General features: G+C 35.8%; 1 protein-coding gene across 1 annotated transcript in view; it reads left to right on the top strand.

The window, feature by feature from the left end:
* SMARCA1 (SWI/SNF related, matrix associated, actin dependent regulator of chromatin, subfamily a, member 1) overlaps nucleotides 1-19,928 on the top strand; it is a gene marked incomplete at its 5' end in the record, with an annotated part of 28,009 nt that extends 8,081 nt beyond the window's left edge. Inside the window, 15 exons of the mRNA XM_009083103.1 lie at nucleotides 145-254; nucleotides 942-1,168; nucleotides 1,727-1,848; nucleotides 2,672-2,824; nucleotides 4,239-4,371; nucleotides 5,331-5,479; nucleotides 6,094-6,213; nucleotides 7,953-8,063; nucleotides 8,249-8,362; nucleotides 10,275-10,397; nucleotides 11,949-12,081; nucleotides 13,047-13,165; nucleotides 13,321-13,533; nucleotides 18,660-18,770; nucleotides 19,463-19,928. Coding sequence (XP_009081351.1) covers nucleotides 145-254; nucleotides 942-1,168; nucleotides 1,727-1,848; nucleotides 2,672-2,824; nucleotides 4,239-4,371; nucleotides 5,331-5,479; nucleotides 6,094-6,213; nucleotides 7,953-8,063; nucleotides 8,249-8,362; nucleotides 10,275-10,397; nucleotides 11,949-12,081; nucleotides 13,047-13,165; nucleotides 13,321-13,533; nucleotides 18,660-18,770; nucleotides 19,463-19,534 — 2,010 coding nt within the window. The remainder of the gene's footprint in view (nucleotides 1-144; nucleotides 255-941; nucleotides 1,169-1,726; nucleotides 1,849-2,671; nucleotides 2,825-4,238; nucleotides 4,372-5,330; nucleotides 5,480-6,093; nucleotides 6,214-7,952; nucleotides 8,064-8,248; nucleotides 8,363-10,274; nucleotides 10,398-11,948; nucleotides 12,082-13,046; nucleotides 13,166-13,320; nucleotides 13,534-18,659; nucleotides 18,771-19,462) is intronic.

Genomic DNA, 19,928 nt, shown 5'->3' with positions numbered 1-19,928 from the left:
CAGGATTTTTCTGCAGGAATCACCATGATGGCAACAGATACTGATTAGTTCTGAATAAATACCAGAAAATTGAATCTATTCATTTTGTATTTGAGGCAATCAATTTTAAACGTTTGTCTTTGTAAAAACTCTTAATTTGTGTAGGTCTTGAAGCCATTTCTATTACGTCGCATAAAAGGTGAAGTAGAAAAGAGTTTGCCTCCAAAGAAAGAAGTAAAAATTTATCTTGGGCTCAGCAAAATGCAGAGAGAATGGTGAGTTATTTGCATCAAAGTAAGATTCTTTTCTGATAAACAGTATAGCTCTTCACACTCTTACTTTTTTTTCTTATAGTTGCATGTTGAGACGGCCAGATAGAGAAACCTGTTTATAGCACTCTTTGGGGCTTTGTAAAAAAATGCACGACTTACAAAGAGCTCAGGAAGGGTAATGAAAAGAGCTGGGAGGAGGACAGCAGAAACCTTTTTTTCCCTTCCTTAATTTTATTTGAAAGAACATAAGGCCTCCTAAGTTTCCTCCTTTGATCCAAGTATGTATGCACCAGTAAAAGTCTTACCTGAAATTAAAATAAAACCTTGGGGAGCTGCATATCCAGAAGAGATGTGAGAAAAGGAGCCAGGTCAGTGTAGCAGCTTCTGTCAACTAAGTGATATATTTAATCTTCTTTGTACTACTAAAATGGAAGTGTAAGATAACCCAGTAAATGACAGATCATTGTCACTCACAGACAACTTGCCTTTCATGTTTAGGTATGGATTTAAAAATCCTTATTATCAGTCAGATGTTTCTGCCAAGTTTCTTAATAACATAGCTCATTGTTAAATAAACAAAGCAAACTCCCCTATCCAGAAATTAGTTACTGGGATATTTCAGAGTTTCACTCATGTTTTATATGTCAAATAAAAACCCAAGAGTTTTCAGAATTGCCTTTAAAACTCCAGGTATACAAGGATCCTGATGAAAGATATTGATATCCTGAATTCAGCTGGGAAAATGGATAAGATGCGTCTGCTGAATATTCTGATGCAGCTGCGGAAATGCTGTAACCATCCTTACCTGTTTGATGGTGCTGAGCCAGGTCCTCCTTACACCACTGACACACATCTCATCACCAACAGTGGGAAAATGTTAGTTCTGGATAAACTGCTGGCGAAACTCAGAGAGCAGGGTGAGTACTGTTTGTGGACAGCAGTGAGCTGAATTGCTCCTTGTACATAAAACTGCTTTCAAAAATAGCACAGATTCATTCTTGTCTTTCCTCCAGTGAATGCATTCATTACTTTCAGTGAGGATTTTGTTGAAAATTAATTTTCTGTAGATCTTAACACGCAGAGGGAAAGAAGTCCTACAGGAATGGTGAGCAAGACTAATAATATGGAGAAGTAGAAGAGAAGGAAGAATAGAGCGTCCCTTCTCCTTTCTTTAAGAAAATTTCTGAGAGGATTAGTTTGTCTGTTTGCATCAGTCATCATCTAATTATCTTGCAGTGGTTTGAAGTGTTCTGTTTCTGTGGTTGTGTGTTTCTCTTGTATAAATGATGAAATAATCTGTCTTGGGGAGTTAAATCAATACCAGAAGAGTAGCTTTGGAAGAAAAACTTCTTTGAGTGAGTTAGACTCAGTACAGAATATTTCACATAAATTCTCACTTGTGCTGTATAGTAGGCTCTGTGATAAGATTAATGTGAAAACATAAATCAACAACAAAACCTTCTGTGTTCTGTCAGGTTCAAGAGTTCTACTTTTCAGTCAGATGACTCGTTTACTGGATATTTTGGAGGACTATTGCATGTGGCGTGGGTATGAGTACTGCCGACTCGATGGACAGACACCACACGAAGAAAGAGAGGTGGGAAAGCTGTTTATAAACAAATGCCTTTGGTTTGCATATTAGATTATTAAGAAGTTCTTATTTGCATATGTGTACAGTGACATAATTGTTTAAAAGCAAAAATGCTGCAGTTTTAAAAGACTGCAAAAGACTGCCAAGGGTGTATTTTTCTAACCAAAGTCCACAGTCAAGTACATTTAATTTGTTCCCCAGCTAAATGAAAAATGTAATATATTGTGGACTCAATATGGATTTTTCCACCTGTGCAAACCTACAGTTTCTTACTTCGATAGATTATTTTTTATGTGAAAATTGTGTACATTTAAAAGAATTTCATTGAAAAGCCATCAATGTATTGGAAACGTGTTTGAAAACTCTGATACTTTAACAGTGTGAAGGCATACAGCTGGACTGTAGGCCTGACGAATGAGAGAACATTGACCTTGATGAGATAAGTCTGCACCTGTGAGACTAACGAGGTTGAAAACATGTCTTGAGAAAGGACTGTAAAAAGAGGATGATTAGTCTGTATCCATGAGAATAAGGAGGCAGATATCCTGAGAGGAATACAGAAGATCTAGATAAGAAGAGAATATTTTGGGATAGTTAATGAGGGCACACAGAAGCAACTGTTAACCAGTAAATTAAGCATTACCACATCACTAGCTAATAGGTAGTTAACACTGTGTGTGAAAGTGTATTGAAGAAGCAGTGTAGAAATGGTGAAACATTACATATATTGGAATTAAAGTTTTGCTGTCGCCACACATCCTGTGTCTTGACTGTCTACATTCACAGTGATGTCTGTGACATAACTGCATCTTCTTTTTTTTCCTTTTAGGAAGCAATAGACACATTTAATGCTCCCAACAGCAGTAAATTCATTTTCATGCTGAGTACCAGAGCTGGAGGTCTTGGAATTAATTTGGCAACTGCTGATGTGGTTATTCTCTATGATTCAGATTGGAACCCTCAAGTAGATCTGCAAGCCATGGTAAGTTAACTCCCTGATACACGTTTGTTTGTTTGTCATTGTTCTATTATGGATAACTGTTTTCAGAATTTGTAGTTTTGTTACTTTCCTTTACTTTTTGTATACACAAGACAATACCAAGAAACTAAGGAATTGGATAAAAAGGGCATGAACAGAGTTTGTGGAAGAAACTGTAGATTTTTGTCTGTAAATATCTGTCTTAATGATTTTTATAATGACAGATTACTTGTATCAAAATACTATATCAATATTGTTTATAGAATTATAGAACTATTCTTAATTCTGTCTTTCCAGAAGAGAGCAGTAAACAGATAAGAGGGCTGTTCCCAAAATGACAACAAATAATTAAAAGCATGCAGCCTTATATTCCTCTCATTTGGGAAGTTTATGCTTTTGCAACCCATATTGTTTCTGCAGAAGCATAAAACCATTCAGTGGTGATGCCAGGAGCGAAAAGAAGTTATCTTTGAGTTAAACATACTGAAGTCCTTTCTCTCCGAGTGCTGAATGTAAAAAAAAATAGTCTAATTTGTTTCATGTGGAATAAAAATCACATGATCCTTCCTGCATGATTGGGAGGGATTTGTTCAGTGGTTTGTATTGTTTAATTTGTTTTAATGCACTTAAATACATCAAATATTTCATGTGAATAGCTCATCCTTTCCCTATTCATGCTGACTGCCAGTAGCAGACCGAGTTCCTGGAAACTGATGAGTGTGATTTGTGAACTTTTGTAGGGTTTTCAGGAGGAAATTAATATTGTGCAGGAGACTAAAAGATTTAAGAACTGGTGTTTAAAGTACAGGTAGAAAATCCTGGTACCCACAGCTTGAAGAACAGTTGTTTAATTTTTTTATTTAAAAGGACAAAATACTTGTATTTGTGTTTTCCAGAGAGGATGAACACAAGTTCTGTTACAAAGAAGTATAGTGTGTCAGTCAGACCTCATTTGCTGTGTTGTCCCTGTATTGTGTGAGCTGCATATTGATGCTTGGGACAAGTGCAGTATTGAAGCTGTGGCTGCATGAACTTTGCCCGAAGAATTAATATGCTCCAACCAGGGATGCTGAAATTTCACTACCTGTGCCAAGTGAGAGAATTAGTTTGAAAGCAGTGCAAGTGTGGGTGTTGTATGTACTGCTCTATCTCCACTTCCCAGCTGCAGTCTAGACAGACATTCAGTTATCTTCATTTGCAATGAGATTGATGCATTTTTTTTGCTGTAGAGTAACTCAAATGTGGAAGGTGTAATATGCAGGTGTAAGTAAAAATTACTGGTTTCACATTTTTGTATGCTCTCGAATAGGCAAGGAACAAGAAGTACATGCTAGTTTCAGTCTGCTGTTTCTGCAAGCTAACCGTGTATTGCTTGTGAGTTCTTGTTGCTGAACACTCCTTGATTTGTGTTTGTTAGGATCGTGCGCATCGTATTGGTCAGAAGAAACCAGTACGGGTGTTCCGACTTATCACTGATAATACTGTTGAAGAGAGGATTGTAGAAAGAGCTGAAATAAAACTGAGGCTGGACTCTATAGTTATACAACAAGGTATCAACTGCTGTATATGTTTGTCTGCAACAGAATTGTTCAGTCCCTTGGAGTATGGTTAAATAGCTGTACAGATGTACAGTATTGAAGAAAGCAGGCCTTGTGTGTAATAGCAGTGTACTAAATGCTCCTAAGAAACTAATGTATAAGTTAGTCACTTGTTCAGCTGAGTTTTTTGTAGAATTCTGTTTCATGTGGACCTATACTAAGAGTCTAAATGGAGAAAGTAAACTACAGCTGAATAGATCTTACTTGGTTTTGTGCTATGTTAAAGATTTTAAAAAAACAAAGGAGAAAAGATATGTTCCATGGCAGAGCAATTAATTCTATACATAGACTTTGTACCACATACGAGTTTACTGAGCATTAAAGCTGCTCTCTGCATTTGTTTAGAAGCTCTTGGAAGAATAGTTTGTTAGAAATAAGGCACTGAAGCTAAGTTTTGAAAGTTGGTTGTATTTCCTAAAGGGTGGGCTACTGAGAGGATGATGGTCAAAGTTCTGATGGCATGTGAAGAGATGGGATAGGATAAGTGAAATTTTGGGGCAGAAATTTGAATTTTGGGGAAAATACTCAGAAAATTGTGTTGAAATCAGTAAAGTGAGTGTTAAAAATATCAAGTACTTCTTAATGGTTATTGCAGAATAGTTTGTCATTTTTCATCTTGATATAAAATTGTGATCTTAAAAGTTCAGCTAACTTTTTGTAAGAATAAGATATTAAATGTCAAACTTGAACTATCTGAATGTGAAACATTTTATGTTGTGGCTTGATCTTTTTATTTTGCCTGAAGTTCCTGATTTTCATTTATTCTCGTCTTGAGTGAAATGTAATTTTTCTGTATGATTGTTCTGTTTTTCCTTTATTGTTCTGTCAGTGAACGAAAAAAATTCCACGGTTTTCGTGGTCCTACTAGAACTCCCATACTATAACTTTGAACATATTTCTTCTAATTTTAGGAAGGCTCATAGACCAACAGTCTAATAAACTGGCAAAAGATGAAATGCTGCAGATGATCCGGCATGGAGCCACGCATGTTTTTGCTTCCAAAGATAGTGAGCTGACAGAAGAAGATATAACCACTATTTTAGAAAGAGGTGAAAAGAAGGTTAGAAAAGAGTTTCATATGGAATTCAAAATGTGTCAAACATGTAATATATAAGCACAAAATGGATGTGAAATCCAATTATGTAAATCTAATTTTATCCCCAATTTTTACTTTACTATTTGTATGTATTTGAAATCTTATGAAAGTTTGAAGGAGTAGAATTAGTGAGTTCTGATTATTTTCAAAGCTCAGACTGTGTGCATCATGTCTTAAGCACTGTTTATTTTGTGGGCTTTTAGAAAGATGTAAATTTAATGCCAACAATTCTAATAGGCACAAAACCTTTATGGAATTTCATTAAGGAATAGATAGCTCTATGGAAAAATGAACTATCATTTCAAGAACTTGGGCATAAATTTATTTTAAATGTAAAAGTTAAATCCTGCAGTTGTAGGACTACATCCCAGCGTAATAAATTTAGTTTAATGGAAAGTCTCGGAGTCACACTGTTCTGAATTGAAAAGCACAATGGGCATCTCTCTTTACAAGAAAATGTAAGTAGAAGTTTAAAGCAGAAAAAGACATTGAGAATGTTGTAGTAATGATGGAAGCTGTTTTTTTCAGAAAAGATAAAAAGCTTGAGTGAGCCTAAAAGTATCTTCCTCTCTTTTTAGACAGCTGAAATGAATGAACGATTGCAGAAGATGGGGGAGAGCTCCTTACGAAATTTCACTATGGACACAGAGATGAGCTTATACAACTTTGAAGGTGAAGATTATAGAGAAAAACAAAAGGTAATTTTTCTTAGTCTTTAAGACTTCGCTTTGGAGGTGCAAGCGTAAAGGCCATACTAGAAGTGTTATGGCTATGAAGGTTACTCTAGAGAAGTGAGAAGCTATTGAAAAATTCACTTGGCTCTGCAGAAGCATCAGTATTCTGAATTTTTGTTAAATGAGCTTTCATCCCCGCTGTTTGGGTTTTTTTATGGTAAAATGTGATAATATTGCTCAAATTTTATCCTTTCTGCAGCAAAAATACCATGTTCCATCCTACTAGACTGCTGCAAACAGTATTACTTTACTGTCACATAACTGAGGGGAAAACCCAGGCCTGATAATGATTTTATATGTGGATCTTGGACTTTAGTCTTCCTTTCCAGTGAAGGTTTTAGTCACAAGCATTAATGTAAACTGTACATGGATTTACCTAATTATAGAAGGATCATCCTTACAAACAGGTATTACTCGGGGTCCCACAGTGTTCCCTCTGTGTCTCTCTTTTGTATGGGACATATAGAGAAGATATCCTTAAGGTCTTAACTGGAATCAGATATGTGAATTCTTATTTGTTAACTACTAAATGCCCTTCTAACCCAGATTTCTTACAGATTTTGAACAAACGTTTAGAAAAATTGTTTAATGAGAATATAGTGCAGTGTCTGTGTATACATGAGATTCTTTCTTCATATTGATAATGTAATTAAAAGAAGTGAGGTAACTGCAGCATAGTCTAAAAATACATTTTAGTAACTTCAAATGATTTAGTTAAGATTAATTTACTGCTAATGGATTACTTTTTTGTCTGTGCTGTAGCCTAGGTTATTCATTCATGTGTAGAGGTTATTCATTGTGATATTTAGAGGAGTAGCAATTCATACCACAAGAAATTACAGAATTAGAGGCCAAATCTTCAGCCCTTCTGTTGTGTTTTGGTAGATGGAATCATAACTTGAGGTGTCTGAAATACCTAGAATGCTGTAACAGGATCTGTCTATTGAAGAATGGCTAAGGGAACAGGGGCACAGCTCCCAGAGAGCATTGTGCGAGCAAGAGTCGAGCAAAGGTCTATGGGAGCTTTGAGCATATAACTAAGAAGTAGGCCTCAGGCATTTAGCTTCTCAGCCTTAGAAGTTATTTTTGCAGCATAATGTTGCAGCCAAAGGACAAGCTATCTGGGAAAGCTCAGCAATGTTGCAAACCCAAGGATGAACTATTCCGGGAAAACAAAGGATTCTCCAGAAAACAAAGACTTCTTCACAGCTGCAGCTGCAAGCAAACATAGTATATAAATGTAACCTGTAGAGCTCAGGTAATGCTAAAATGAATAATAGGTATAGTTGTCCTGCAAGCTAAGAAAGTATACAAATGTAACTTTTAGGGTTTAGGTAATGGTAAAGAGAACAGTAAGCATAGTTGTTCATGCACTGTATAAAAGATGGGCGATCGCTTACAATAAAGGAGTCTTGCTGGACACCATCGGGTGCGCATTTCTCCCGTCGATTTCCCACATCTATCCTTGCCACTTGCATTGCATTGTGTACTATCTTTTATGTGTTTAAATACCTGCTATAATCGGCTATAATTTCTATCTTAATTTTGGGCTTTATTTTCGTATCCAAATTATTGAGCACAATGGTTAGATTTGCCATGCAAAAATACTTTCCTGTTTTGCAGTGCCACATTAGTCATTATTCTTGAGACTTTAGCAAAGTGTACAGTTACTTTAATTCCTTTCTCTTATTTTCTGCACATAGCTGAGCATGATGGAATGGATTGAGCCTCCAAAAAGAGAGCGCAAAGCTAATTATGCAGTTGATGCTTATTTCAGAGAAGCTCTGCGTGTTAGTGAACCAAAAGTCCCAAAGGTAAGAACTTGGCAACTATGGAGGTTTTTATGTTGTTGTTTTGCTACTCCTCTCCCATGTTGCAGCCTTTGCTCTCACCCTATATCTTTACAAAGTGCTAAGTTGCCAATGCTGCTGAATTATGGCAGTTTATTTGCACAGTAGTCAAGCTTATATAATGTTAATGTATCTGTGTATCTTTGAAGGCTCCACGTCCTCCAAAACAACCAAATATCCAGGATTTCCAGTTTTTCCCACCACGGTTATTTGAACTTCTGGAAAAAGAAATTTTGTATTATCGTAAGACTATAGGATATAAGGTAATGCTTGTTTTTCCCCTTCAAACCAGTGAAATGTATTTGTATTCCTCTTTGCAGATTTACTGCAACCTTGACTTGTCAAGTTACTGTGAAAGAAATGGCTCAAAACCTCTATTCCCCAGTTTCTGTTCCGCTGTGGAGCAGAAAAAGTAATCTGTAATTCTTTCCTTCACTAAAAATTTCGTATCTCTGTAGCTTCATGTTTTGTGTTGGGTTCATAGCAATAAAATAAAGTAGAAAAAGGAAGGACAGTCCTGATGCTTCATATACTCATACTCAAAAGTGTAATATGTGGTCTAAAGTGAGAACATTTCTGGCTAACATAAGGTCACCTTCCAGAGCATGATTTTTCTCTTTAAAGCTTTTGTATGTCTTATGCAGAAAGTAACTTATACTGACTTTGTGTTGATAGAAAGGTAAGTAAAATGTCATCAATTTTCTTTGCATTTTGCTGGGATATAAAATGTTCAAAGGTGTGGAGAAATCTGAATGTATTACTACTACTAAAAGAAAACCAGACAGCAGACTTTTCTTTCTGACATTAGTGGACCAGCAGTGAACACAGATTCTGTTTTAATGTTTATTGTCCTTACTTGTGCCAGCATTGGCTGAGTAAATCAAATAGATCCTCTGCTTCTAGACATGTCTGTAACTTGCTTTAAAAAGCCCCAGGTTTCATGTCAGGTTGCAGCAAGAAGAAATCACCTATAAAATGTGTTGGTGAACATAAACTTGTCATACAAAGCAGCAGATGGAAAATTGGTGTTGACAAAGAGTAAAATAATATTAGCAAAATATATTTATAAGAAAAAGCAGAAGGTGCCTTAGAATCTAGTTTGAAGCAAGAAGAGTTTTATGTGGATGGCAGGATAGAATTAAGCATTAAAGGGAGTATAATTAGCTCAGGGAAAGAATTTATTCAATTAATGCTCCAACAAAGAAAGATGAGAGAATTGCTAATGTTGACAATATGCATGTGAAAAGAGCTGTGTTTCAGCCCTGCTAATGAAACCTGTCAGACTGTGTAGGCAGAACATGAACACTTGTTATCTTAAAAAGTTAGTATATACTGGCTTTTTGCTGGTGGTGAAAGGGATAAATTTGATTAAATCTGTTCTTCTTTGAAATGCAAGTATAACTTTCCATCTGCAGAGAGTTTATTATTAAAACTGAAAACTGCCATGAGCAATATCAGAAGGTATCAGATAGGTGGAGACCAAGCTTTAGGTGTCTGTCTTAATTTAACCCACCAAAGTCAAAAACACTTCTTAGACATTAAAACCAGCTGAACAGCTCTTAACTTCTGTTGCCTTTTGCTGCAGAAATATGTGAGGTCTGCAAAACCTTTACTGGATGCTGGTTTCTGACTCATTTGCTGTTGGTTGCCATGGAACTGCAATGCACAGTTTAAAGGTCACAAATACTAAATTGGTCAAGTGTGGAGAAGGACAGATAAAAAGTTGCTAGGCCTTGTTTGCATCGTGTTGTCTGTCTGGTCCTTACTTTGGCAGTGTGCATGGCTTTATAGTCAGCCTGGCAGAACTTAGTATTTCACTGTAGTTATGAAATACTATAAACCATTGGATGTAGGAGAGCAGGTACTTAGCTAATGAACAGTGCACTGAAAGCAGTGGATTGTGACAGCTTACAGTGGGTGAGGCTGTGCCTCTCACAGTGTCCCTGAGTTGTGTGTAGAAGTGGTGTGTACAGGGCGTAACCAAACTTACAACAATCATTTGACAAAATCTAGTCCTGGTTTTGGGAGGAAGTGTTTAAGCAGTAATATTTGAATCTAGGTGAAACACTTGGTAACTTGTACAGATCAGTGCTTTTAAAATACAGTCTTTGAAATAAACTTGTTGTTAGTAACAGTCTTTGAAATAACTGCACTGTTTGATACTGCTGATTCTAGGTCCCCAGGAATCCTGACCTTCCAAATGCAGCTCAGGTACAAAAGGAGGAACAAAAGAAGATAGATGAGTCTATGCCTCTGAATACTGAAGAAACTGAAGAGAAAGAAAAGCTTCTAACACAGGTAAAATAAAAGCAGGAGAAGTATTTCATCATATGTTTTTACTAGTATGGAGTATTAGTAGTACTTATGGTAAATACAGGAAAGCTACACTGACATTACTGAAAGAAGAAAGCACACAACATGTAATGATTTTGCTTGGGTTTGCATTGAGGGACCTTTCCTGCCCTTGAACAAATTTACATCTTAGTCACCTACTGTTTCCTTGAATGTCCTTGGGACGATTCTGAGGCAGGAACGTGTACAGTAGATGCACCACCCAGGAGTACGTGCAGAAATCTGCTCAGCTGGATTCTCCTGTATGCATATACCTTGCATGTTTGTTTTAATCTGAAAGGGCTTGAATCAGGACAAGCCTCTGTCAACATACATGGTGTTTATGCAGGTGTCTGAGGCATGTCACATCCATTAATTTGTCCCAGTCGAGTTGTTAGGCATGTTCTTTTTATACTGGGGCTGACTTCCTGTCACTGACTAGTTTCTTGACCTTTTGAACAGTTACCCTGTTGAATAGGTTTATTAAAGCTGTTCATTAAGGAGAAAGATGTGTCTGAAAGTGACAGGATTTTTTGATTCAGGAAGTTTTCTGTAAAAGAATTGAGCATAGTGTACCTTGGAAGAAAATTGCTAAATCACAATTTGACTATTAATTTCACCTATGTATAGCAGAAGACATATTTAAGCTGGTGCTGATATGCATATCAGTACTGCTGTTAATGATTAAAAAGAAACATTTGTATTTTGTATATTAGACTTGTTCTAAAGACGTCTAATTGTGGAGTGAGCTGGTTCAGCTGGAGAACTGACAGAGTTCCTTCCTTGTAAATGTATTTCTGTGATGAAGAAATTCAGTGCACTCAGATTACTGTTCAGGCATGTGATTGCCTTGTTTGCTTGTTTTTGATGTTTTCTCCTTTCCCCGTCTTTAAATTGTAGTGTCTCTTTCTTGGATGATGATTTTTTGCATTGTATCTCACTTTACTCTTGTTCAGTTTTGGATTGATTTCTTTGGTACATAACAAACTCTCCATTTGACAGTGCTGTAGAGTTTTCATTTGATTGCATCTTTTTGAACTAGAGGTTGTTTCTTGACGTACTTATGCTTTCATCCAGCTGTTTGTCTGGTTCCAGGTTTGTAAATGTCTGAAGTAGGAGCTCTTGCTTTAGATACTTGCACTGCTCTAAGAACTTGTAATGACACTTGCATTGCTGCATCCTGTACTCCTCAGCCATGTGTTGGTTGTTGAAGGGTGACTGTCATTGAGCTTGTTTCTTAGGAGAAATATCACATAAAGGCTAAAAAGAAAGAGTAAAAAGCTCTTACAAATGCATATGGAGTCATGCATGAAAATAACTTTTTAGACTTTTTATGATCCAGTAATAACCCCTGGAAAATACAAATTCATAGAAGTCTTAAAAGACCATTAGCCACTGTAATCACATGACATAGCAAAGGCTTTGCTAATTAGAGTAAATGGTACATACATAAATCAAAATTTTGCAAAATGTTTTTATTCTACCTAGTAATGCCTTCTTATCTCTTGCTGCTTACAGGGTTTTACAAACTGGAACAAAAGAGATTTTAATCAGTTTATTAAAGCTAATGAGAAATACGGTCGTGATGATATAGACAATATTGCCCGTGAGGTGGAAGGAAAGTCACCTGAGGAGGTCATTGAATACTCAGGTTTGTGATATTTTGAAATGTAATCCTTAATCACACATCATTTTTGCTACATGTTCTTTTACAATTACAAGATGCAGAATTTGGGTGTGTGTAAGAATTTTTTTTTTTTAAAATAGACTTGCTTGTTTTTCGGAAGGCTTAATTCTGTTAAAAAGGCTGAATTTGTGGCACATAAGTAACACCTGCAGCTACCTTTATCCCTCCTTAGTCAAAATTTAGAATTTGACATAGATAATTTGCATTGACAGCTTGGACTAGTGGAATTGTGGAGTTGCCTTATAGTGGCAATGTGATTCTTTATGCTGTTTCTCTGCTATTTTAGGTTGTACACAGTATCTTTGTATTTTATATTTACACACTACTTTTTAATTTGTACAGATTTTTCCTCTTTCATCCTTGGATGTAATTTTACTAAACACCTTCATAAAATTTAATTTTGCAATGTTCTTCCTGTAGTTAAGAAGGAACAGCTCCAGAGGAGTTCCCTTCAAGGTGTTGAATTTACTTTGTGTTGGCTAAAAGATGTCACTGGAGAAACCACAAATTGCTAGTTTTTCTAACACATAGACTAAGTAGTCTCTGACCTTAGAGATAGCTAGGGAGATAAAAATATCAATGTGTTTCCCTGCTAGACCAGCAGCTCTAACCTGTTTCACCATTGTTGTAAAAAGCAATCCTTAAAAGTAATTTTTTTCACAGTTTTGCATGACTACAATTAATTGTGTTGAATATAAGCTTTGTTCCAGTTTTTATTAGCCCTTCACTTGTAGTTAACTTTTAAAGGTATTGAATAAAAGGTCTGTGCAATTTACTTGACTAGCATGGCAAAAACAAGAGCACTAGCACATTTTTTAAGATTTAATGGAACCACAAGCTGCATTTTTTTTTTAGGTGGAGTACCTTAACTAAGAGTAGCGTGGGCAGAGGAAAAGATGATGTTTAACAATTTTGATTTGCATTTTTAGCTGTTTTCTGGGAACGTTGTAATGAACTGCAGGACATTGAGAGGATCATGGCTCAAATTGAACGAGGAGAGGCAAGAATTCAGCGGAGGATCAGTATCAAGAAAGCCCTCGATGCCAAAGTAATCATTATGGGAAAGGAGCAGTGGGGAATGGGGGTTCTGTCTTTTTCTGTAGCATATGTAGTTTGCATCTATCAGTGATCTACACTAGTACATAATAAATCCCTGATGTAATAGTGTGTGTTTAATTGTCATTGTTTTTGTTTTGCATTCAGATTGCGAGATATAAAGCACCTTTTCATCAACTGCGTATCCAGTATGGAACAAACAAAGGGAAAAATTACACAGAAGAGGAAGACAGGTTTTTAATATGTATGTTACACAAGATGGGCTTTGACAAGGAAAATGTGTATGAGGAGCTAAGGCAGTGTGTGCGCAATGCTCCTCAGTTCAGATTCGACTGGTTTATCAAATCCAGGACTGCAATGGTAGGTATCACCTACATGGACTGAGTCATTATATGAGATGCCTTTTTTTAAGAATTATCACATAAAGTTTGGATTTGTGCTGGGATTGGTGTCTAGGAAACAAGTGCTGAAAGAATATTTTCTATTTTTATAAAAATAACTTTTCCCATAGTACAGCAAACGACACAACTGAAATAAACAGATTAGAAAACCTGCCAAGCTGAAGTCCCATGTTATCCAAAGGGATTAATGCAAAGGTAGACTAGCCTTACAAACATCCTCATTACTTTTACTGCAGACTGAGTGTTATGCTGAAAATGTCTCTTAAAATAAGACTTTTTTAGAACTGTTGGACAACATTAAAGATCGGAAACATCTGAATTATATACTTGGATAAAAGAACAGGTTTTCTAATATAATATTTAATTTCTAAAAGCATGAGGAAAGTTAGTGATTCTCGTAGGAATTAATCATTGAAGCAATAGGTTTATAATGCACTTTGTAGTTGTGAATGTGGATTATCCAATGCAAGTGCTTAAATTTCTTTGGGTATACTTTTCTGAAGATTTTGTTCATACTTAGAGAATATAGTACAAGTTTAATAGCAAGTAGACTAGTCCTCTGAGTTTTAGATAGTTTTTTACCTTTCCCTCTCTGAAGTGCAGAGCCATTCTTTTTTAATTTAGTCATTAAATGGGAATTGATACTACTAACAGGAATTTTGGTGGTTGCAGATAGTAAGCTATGTAGGTACCAACGTCAGCATATGGGACCCTTTCAGTGATTAAAAAGATGTTAGCTCTGCCCTGGAATTTCTGCTCAGCTCTCCTCTGATTCATTTCCTTTTTTGTATGAGTGAAATTTGTAAATCAGTGAACCTTATATAAGAAACACAGACATGTGTTTTCATGTGAATGTATTTAAATGGGAAAAATGTACTTCCAGATTTTTCCATAATACCAGAAATAACTTCATCTCCCTTGCAGTGAGTGAGAGCTGGAACATGTTTTTTGTCTGCTTGAATACAAAATCTTATTGGTCACGGCTAATACAAAATAGTGGAGCTCCCTGTCCTTTATACAGCTGTAATAGATTCTCCCCATTGTATTGTAAAAAAAAAATTCTATTATATGCTATGCTGCAGTCATATAACACAAATGTCATTTTGGATACAAATCTGGATATTTTAGTAGTCTAGTCTAGCACTGTGTATTGTTGTTTACTGTCTTAATTTCCTGGCCTCAGGATTTGTTTATAAAATGTTCTTTCAGAGTTCTGGGTATTGTACCAAGAATAAATAAAACATAAGATAAAATATTTAAACTGTGTATTTGAGCAGGTGGGTATATTTGCTTTTCCCAGTACTACTCAAAATTATGCAATACAATTTCTACTCCCTATTTCAGCAATTAAAGTGTTTCAGGATAGTGTAGCAGTTATCCCTTAATTAAAAGAAATTGCAAGCTTTACTTGCTAAAAATGTCTGCTTGAAGAAATATTGGATTTTAAAATCGTGTCCATGAAGAGAGAAATCTCCAATATTTAGTCTGTTAAGAATTTTCTTTTAAGTTGTCAAGGCAGGAATACATTTAAGTAAATCATAAAAATGGATACTAGAAATTAAAAATGTAGCTCAGCTTTTAATGTTAGTTGATATATAGTTGTCAGGGGTGGAGTTAAATATTCAATTTAAATCTTCTTGCAGATCCTTATGCTCAGTATACTTTTCTTTTTAAAGAGGGTAGAAATAATTTGCTCAAGTGTAGAAATACGTTCTGTGGTGACTAATGCGGAAATTGAGGCACTGGGAATATAGTGAATCTTTTGGCTTAGGTTTTGTCTTAAAATTCTATCCATTAATATTAATATTTTTAGTTTTTCTGCTGTTACACAGTTGAAAAAGAATATTATGAAAATACAAAGCTAAAGCTTTCAATGTGCATTTAATTTTCTTAAATGTTTTACATTGTCATGCCATGTATGGTGTAGTAGTTTATAACTGCAAATTGCTTATATATTCTGAATATTCTAATACCCTGACATTTGTGGAGGTATTAATTTCACTGGGTCCATTTTGCTCTAGTTTGGTGATTTTTATGAAATGTGTTGGAAAGTCAGGCGATACCAAGAGTAATTAAACAAATACATATACAAATACTTACAGAGGAGTAAATGATGAGTTCAGTGGAAATGGAGTTGACTCCTTAGAATGCTGAAATTCACATATGATCATTTAAACTGACATGAAACAAGATAGAAAGGGCAGCATATTTCTGAAAGGGACTTGGCAGACTCTGTGAGAAAACTTTGTGTTCTAACCACTAGATGTCTCTTGAATTCCATATAAATACCTAATTTATCTTCCATCTTATTTGTGTTTCTTCTCCTTCCAAAGATTTCTCTTTGAAAACCAAAAATTCTGCTTCATTTATTTATTCCAAATCCGATGGTTTACCCAATACGTGAGTTTTCAAAGAGTTCAAGATTGCCTAAGATTGTAAGGGGTTTTTTCATTTAAAATTGAGCACAGTTCATTTTTCTTCTTTTCTTTCTGTCCATGCAGGAAGAATGCAAATTATCATGGCAGCAGTGAAGAATGTATCTGTTTTCTGAAGTCATAAATAATGTATATTCTCTTTTACCTTCCTGAAAACCCTACCCAGCATAAGACAAGTGACTCCTTTGTAAATACAGGGAACACAGGACAGAGCTCAGGACTACTTTCCCTCCCAAGTCAGCATCCCTGCCTTCAGTCATGCAGAAGGCAATGGTTCAGTGCTCTCATCTTATTTATTGCAATATTGGTCTTTATAGCTATGAAGAGGTGAGCAAAGTACATCTTACCTCTTTCCAACCTAAAGAGAAAAGTATCAGGCAACATGGAATAAAATCTCTTCTGTGAAAGTGCAAAGCATTTTAACTAAGTATATTTTTCTAGTAATAAAATGGAATGGAGCAGTCCATATTGAAATCTCAGTAGCTCAGCGCAGGATTTATCATGCAGATTCTTTCTGATGGTAGGTGTACAAGAAACCTTTGTGTGTGTCACATCTTACTGTCAGCTGCTTCTGTGATTCACCAGAGAAAACTGGTTTTGAGTCCATCCTCTGTCCACAGCAGATGTTTTGGAGTAGCAGTCCATCTGGAAAGTCTAACCGTGAACCTGTACACTTTACTAAATGTATGTATTTATGCAGGCATTTTTCCACAGGAAAGAGGAGGATTTTTCTGAGTGCTTTAGGCAAATGGATCAAGTTTTTTCTCAGTCCTTCCTGATTAATGACTTGTCTTGGATTTAACACAAACCAATTTCTTACACACTAGGAAAAAGTGTAGATGGTTGTTATTATGGAGCAGCTTTTCATTGCACTTTACCTCAGCTCCTAAGTCTGAGTGCAGTGTGCACAAATTCAAATGATGTCAAATACTTCTGCATATTGACAAGCATCTTTCTACTTGCATCTTTTACTTCTTATAATCTCTATTCATCTATAGAGTGTAGGTTTTTGGACAGAGGCTCTCTATTGTTCCGTGTTTGGGGATGCAGTGTATGCTGTGATGTCTTGCACTCACGTTTTCTCAAACTTGTTACTTTTGTATTGAAAAACTTGTTTGGGTGGAATTTAAGGGTTTTTATTAGTTGAAGTTAGAGTATTTTATTTCCAGCAGGACTGTCACATTCCCAGGCACAAGCATGCTGCCCTAATTTATGGTTGTACTGTGGAGGTGTGGGGTTACTTTACATGGGTGTGATAGCAATGACTTACTACAATACTGTTTTGTAAAGCTACATGCAAGAGACTGGAACATTTCTAGGAGGGACTTGTAAAGAAAAATGTGGGGGTTTTGTGGTAAATAAAATTCACACAGTGGCAGGATTCTCTGTGTCCATCCATTCTGAATTGCACAGCTTTTGCCCAAGGCCATGGAGCAGCCTTTGTAGAGGAATCTGTGGAAACTGTAGAACTTAAAGAATGTGGTTAAGCTTGAGGGTTTTAATGTCCCAAAGATGAGTCATAGGCTGACTGTTTCAGGATCAAGAAAGCATTGCAGGCTGCATCCTTATCCGTCACCTAACATGATGGCTGAGGCAATATACAGGTTACAGATGCTGAGAAAATAGAGACTAATTTTTGAGCAAAAAGGTCACCTGTTCACTTCATTGCAAATGGACCCATTGTAGGTTAGATTTATGCTACTATGTAATTCTAGGATAGCTTGTGGTTCAAAAATGGCTTCATTGAATTTAATAGAGGGAAGACATATTTTTTGAGCTTTTTTTTTTCCTTGGAAGAAATCTTCCTGCTTTGAGCTGGAAAGAAAAACCTATGGAATCACTGTTCTCAAAGTACATAGGATAGACTGAATAATTATAATAAAAATTGGTACTGTTATGTGTTTGGTAAGGGATCTTTGTCTTTTGAGATGGGGTACAAGAAACTGGCCAAGTCAATTGAGTTCTCTTAAGGAAGCCAACTAGTAATAACTGCAATGCAGATACTTGGAGTTGTATTGGGAAAATTTTTAATGGTATAAATGGCTTTATGGTGCTTACTCCTGATTGCTTTCAGATGATTTGCAAGTCTTGATGCTAAAAGCGTTTAGGGTCTATTATCTCTTGGATGCTGTTTGAGTGAAAATACAGCAGTGAGTTCATGATTTAAGACTGGATAGACTTTTGCCAATTTGTAGCTCCACAGTGTCTTATCACAAAAACAAACCCTGGTCTGTTTGCCACAGAAAAGTCTTGCTTACAATAGCTTTGATTCCTTTTCTCTGTACTTTAAAGATATGCTTGAAGACCTCTTTTCTTAAAATCTGGCATACTGTGCTGGCAGGCTGTAACTTACTTCATCTAACCAAGATGAAAGATCAGAGCAGTCTTCTGGGATGTCAGTTTGGAAGATACAATCCTGAAAACTCCTTGTCAGAAATTTGAATATTTCAGTAAATCCTTCTCTGTTTATAAAGGTTACGCTAAGGGAAAGACAGATGAATAGTAGCTAAGCTCATCTTACGAGTACATGAATATTGAATGCTTTAGGAAAATAAAAGTATTTTGAAATTCAAGAATTTTGAACATACTTATGTAAGCAAAAGAATTTGTATATTTTTCTTAGAAAATTTGATGTTTTCTGTTTCCTTAGGAGTTTCAGAGACGCTGCAATACTCTCATATCATTAATAGAAAAAGAAAATATGGAAATTGAAGAAAAAGAAAGAGCTGAAAAGAAGAAAAGAGGAGCGAAAGTTACAGCAGTATGTTTAACAGCACTTAACTTCCAGTGGGGCAGAATTCAATTATATTTTGTTAGAAAATGTAAAAGATAGGCAAAAGTAGGCATTGACTGCTTTAGTAGAAGCGATTAGGTGAGAAGTTAGACTGAAATATTTGTCTGTTCACAGCTGTCATAGATTTTTTTAGGTAGGTATTCCCAATTCATAGTATTTTCTGGGCTTTCCCCCGTTTTTTTAGAAGAGTCTTTTGTTTAAGTAGTAGAGGAAGACTCTCTTTAAGAGAAAGTTGCACTGCCTACTCCCTACCTACTTATGCACATCATATGTTTGCTTTAATTTCTTCTCAGATTGTTATTCCTCCCCTACACAGTAGTTGCTGGAAGAAGAAATTAGAACTGCTTGTATTTTGAAAGGTTGTCATCTTTAGAACAGAGTGTATAAGTCAAGGTCCTGATGTTCTCATCTAGTTGATGGTATATGTGGTATCTGCACCACTTGGACCATGTAAAGAACTCAAGAATATAAAAAAAGGAGCAGAATTTAGTGTCTACATCAGGATTTATGTTTGCCCTTCCATTATGTCCTATAAAGTTGAACTGAAATCTAGAACACATTAGGGCACATCTTCTTTTTGAATAGTCATTCATGTACTTAAATTTTTATTTTATAATGCCTCCATTCTGTTACATTCCTAATTTTTTTTTTCTCTTTAGTCACAGAAGAGAAAAGCAGATTTGGCTGCTGAGAACTCTGGAAAAAAAGATGCTAAGAAAGTGAAGTCGTGAACCTGAAAACTGAATGCTAAATATTAAACTGCCACTTTTTCACTCCATCTACAAGTATTAATTGCCAATTTCTTTGTATTCATGGTACTCTCCCCCAAATCCCATGGTTTTATTTTGCAATTTTTGTATACTTTACAATGCCTTTCTTTACCTACAATGTGTAGCTTTATATCTTACGCATTCCAGTATTTTTGTGTACTGTATTTTGTGAGTTTCATGTCTTGGGCAAAATTCACTCAGTCCTTGTTTTTTTGAGGCTTGTGCTGAGGTTTTAGCTTTTATATGTTTTATATGCTGCTGCTTTGAAAGAAAACCTAGATTCTATAGCTGTATTATTGTTGTTTCATATTTTAAATTTATATGGCTGTTGGAATATAAACTGACTTAATTATTT

The sequence above is a fragment of the Acanthisitta chloris genome, unplaced genomic scaffold, assembly GCF_000695815.1.
Source record: "Acanthisitta chloris isolate BGI_N310 unplaced genomic scaffold, ASM69581v1 scaffold12490, whole genome shotgun sequence".
NCBI lineage: Eukaryota > Metazoa > Chordata > Aves > Passeriformes > Acanthisittidae > Acanthisitta > Acanthisitta chloris.
This window is presented reverse-complemented; position numbering and strand designations above follow the sequence as displayed.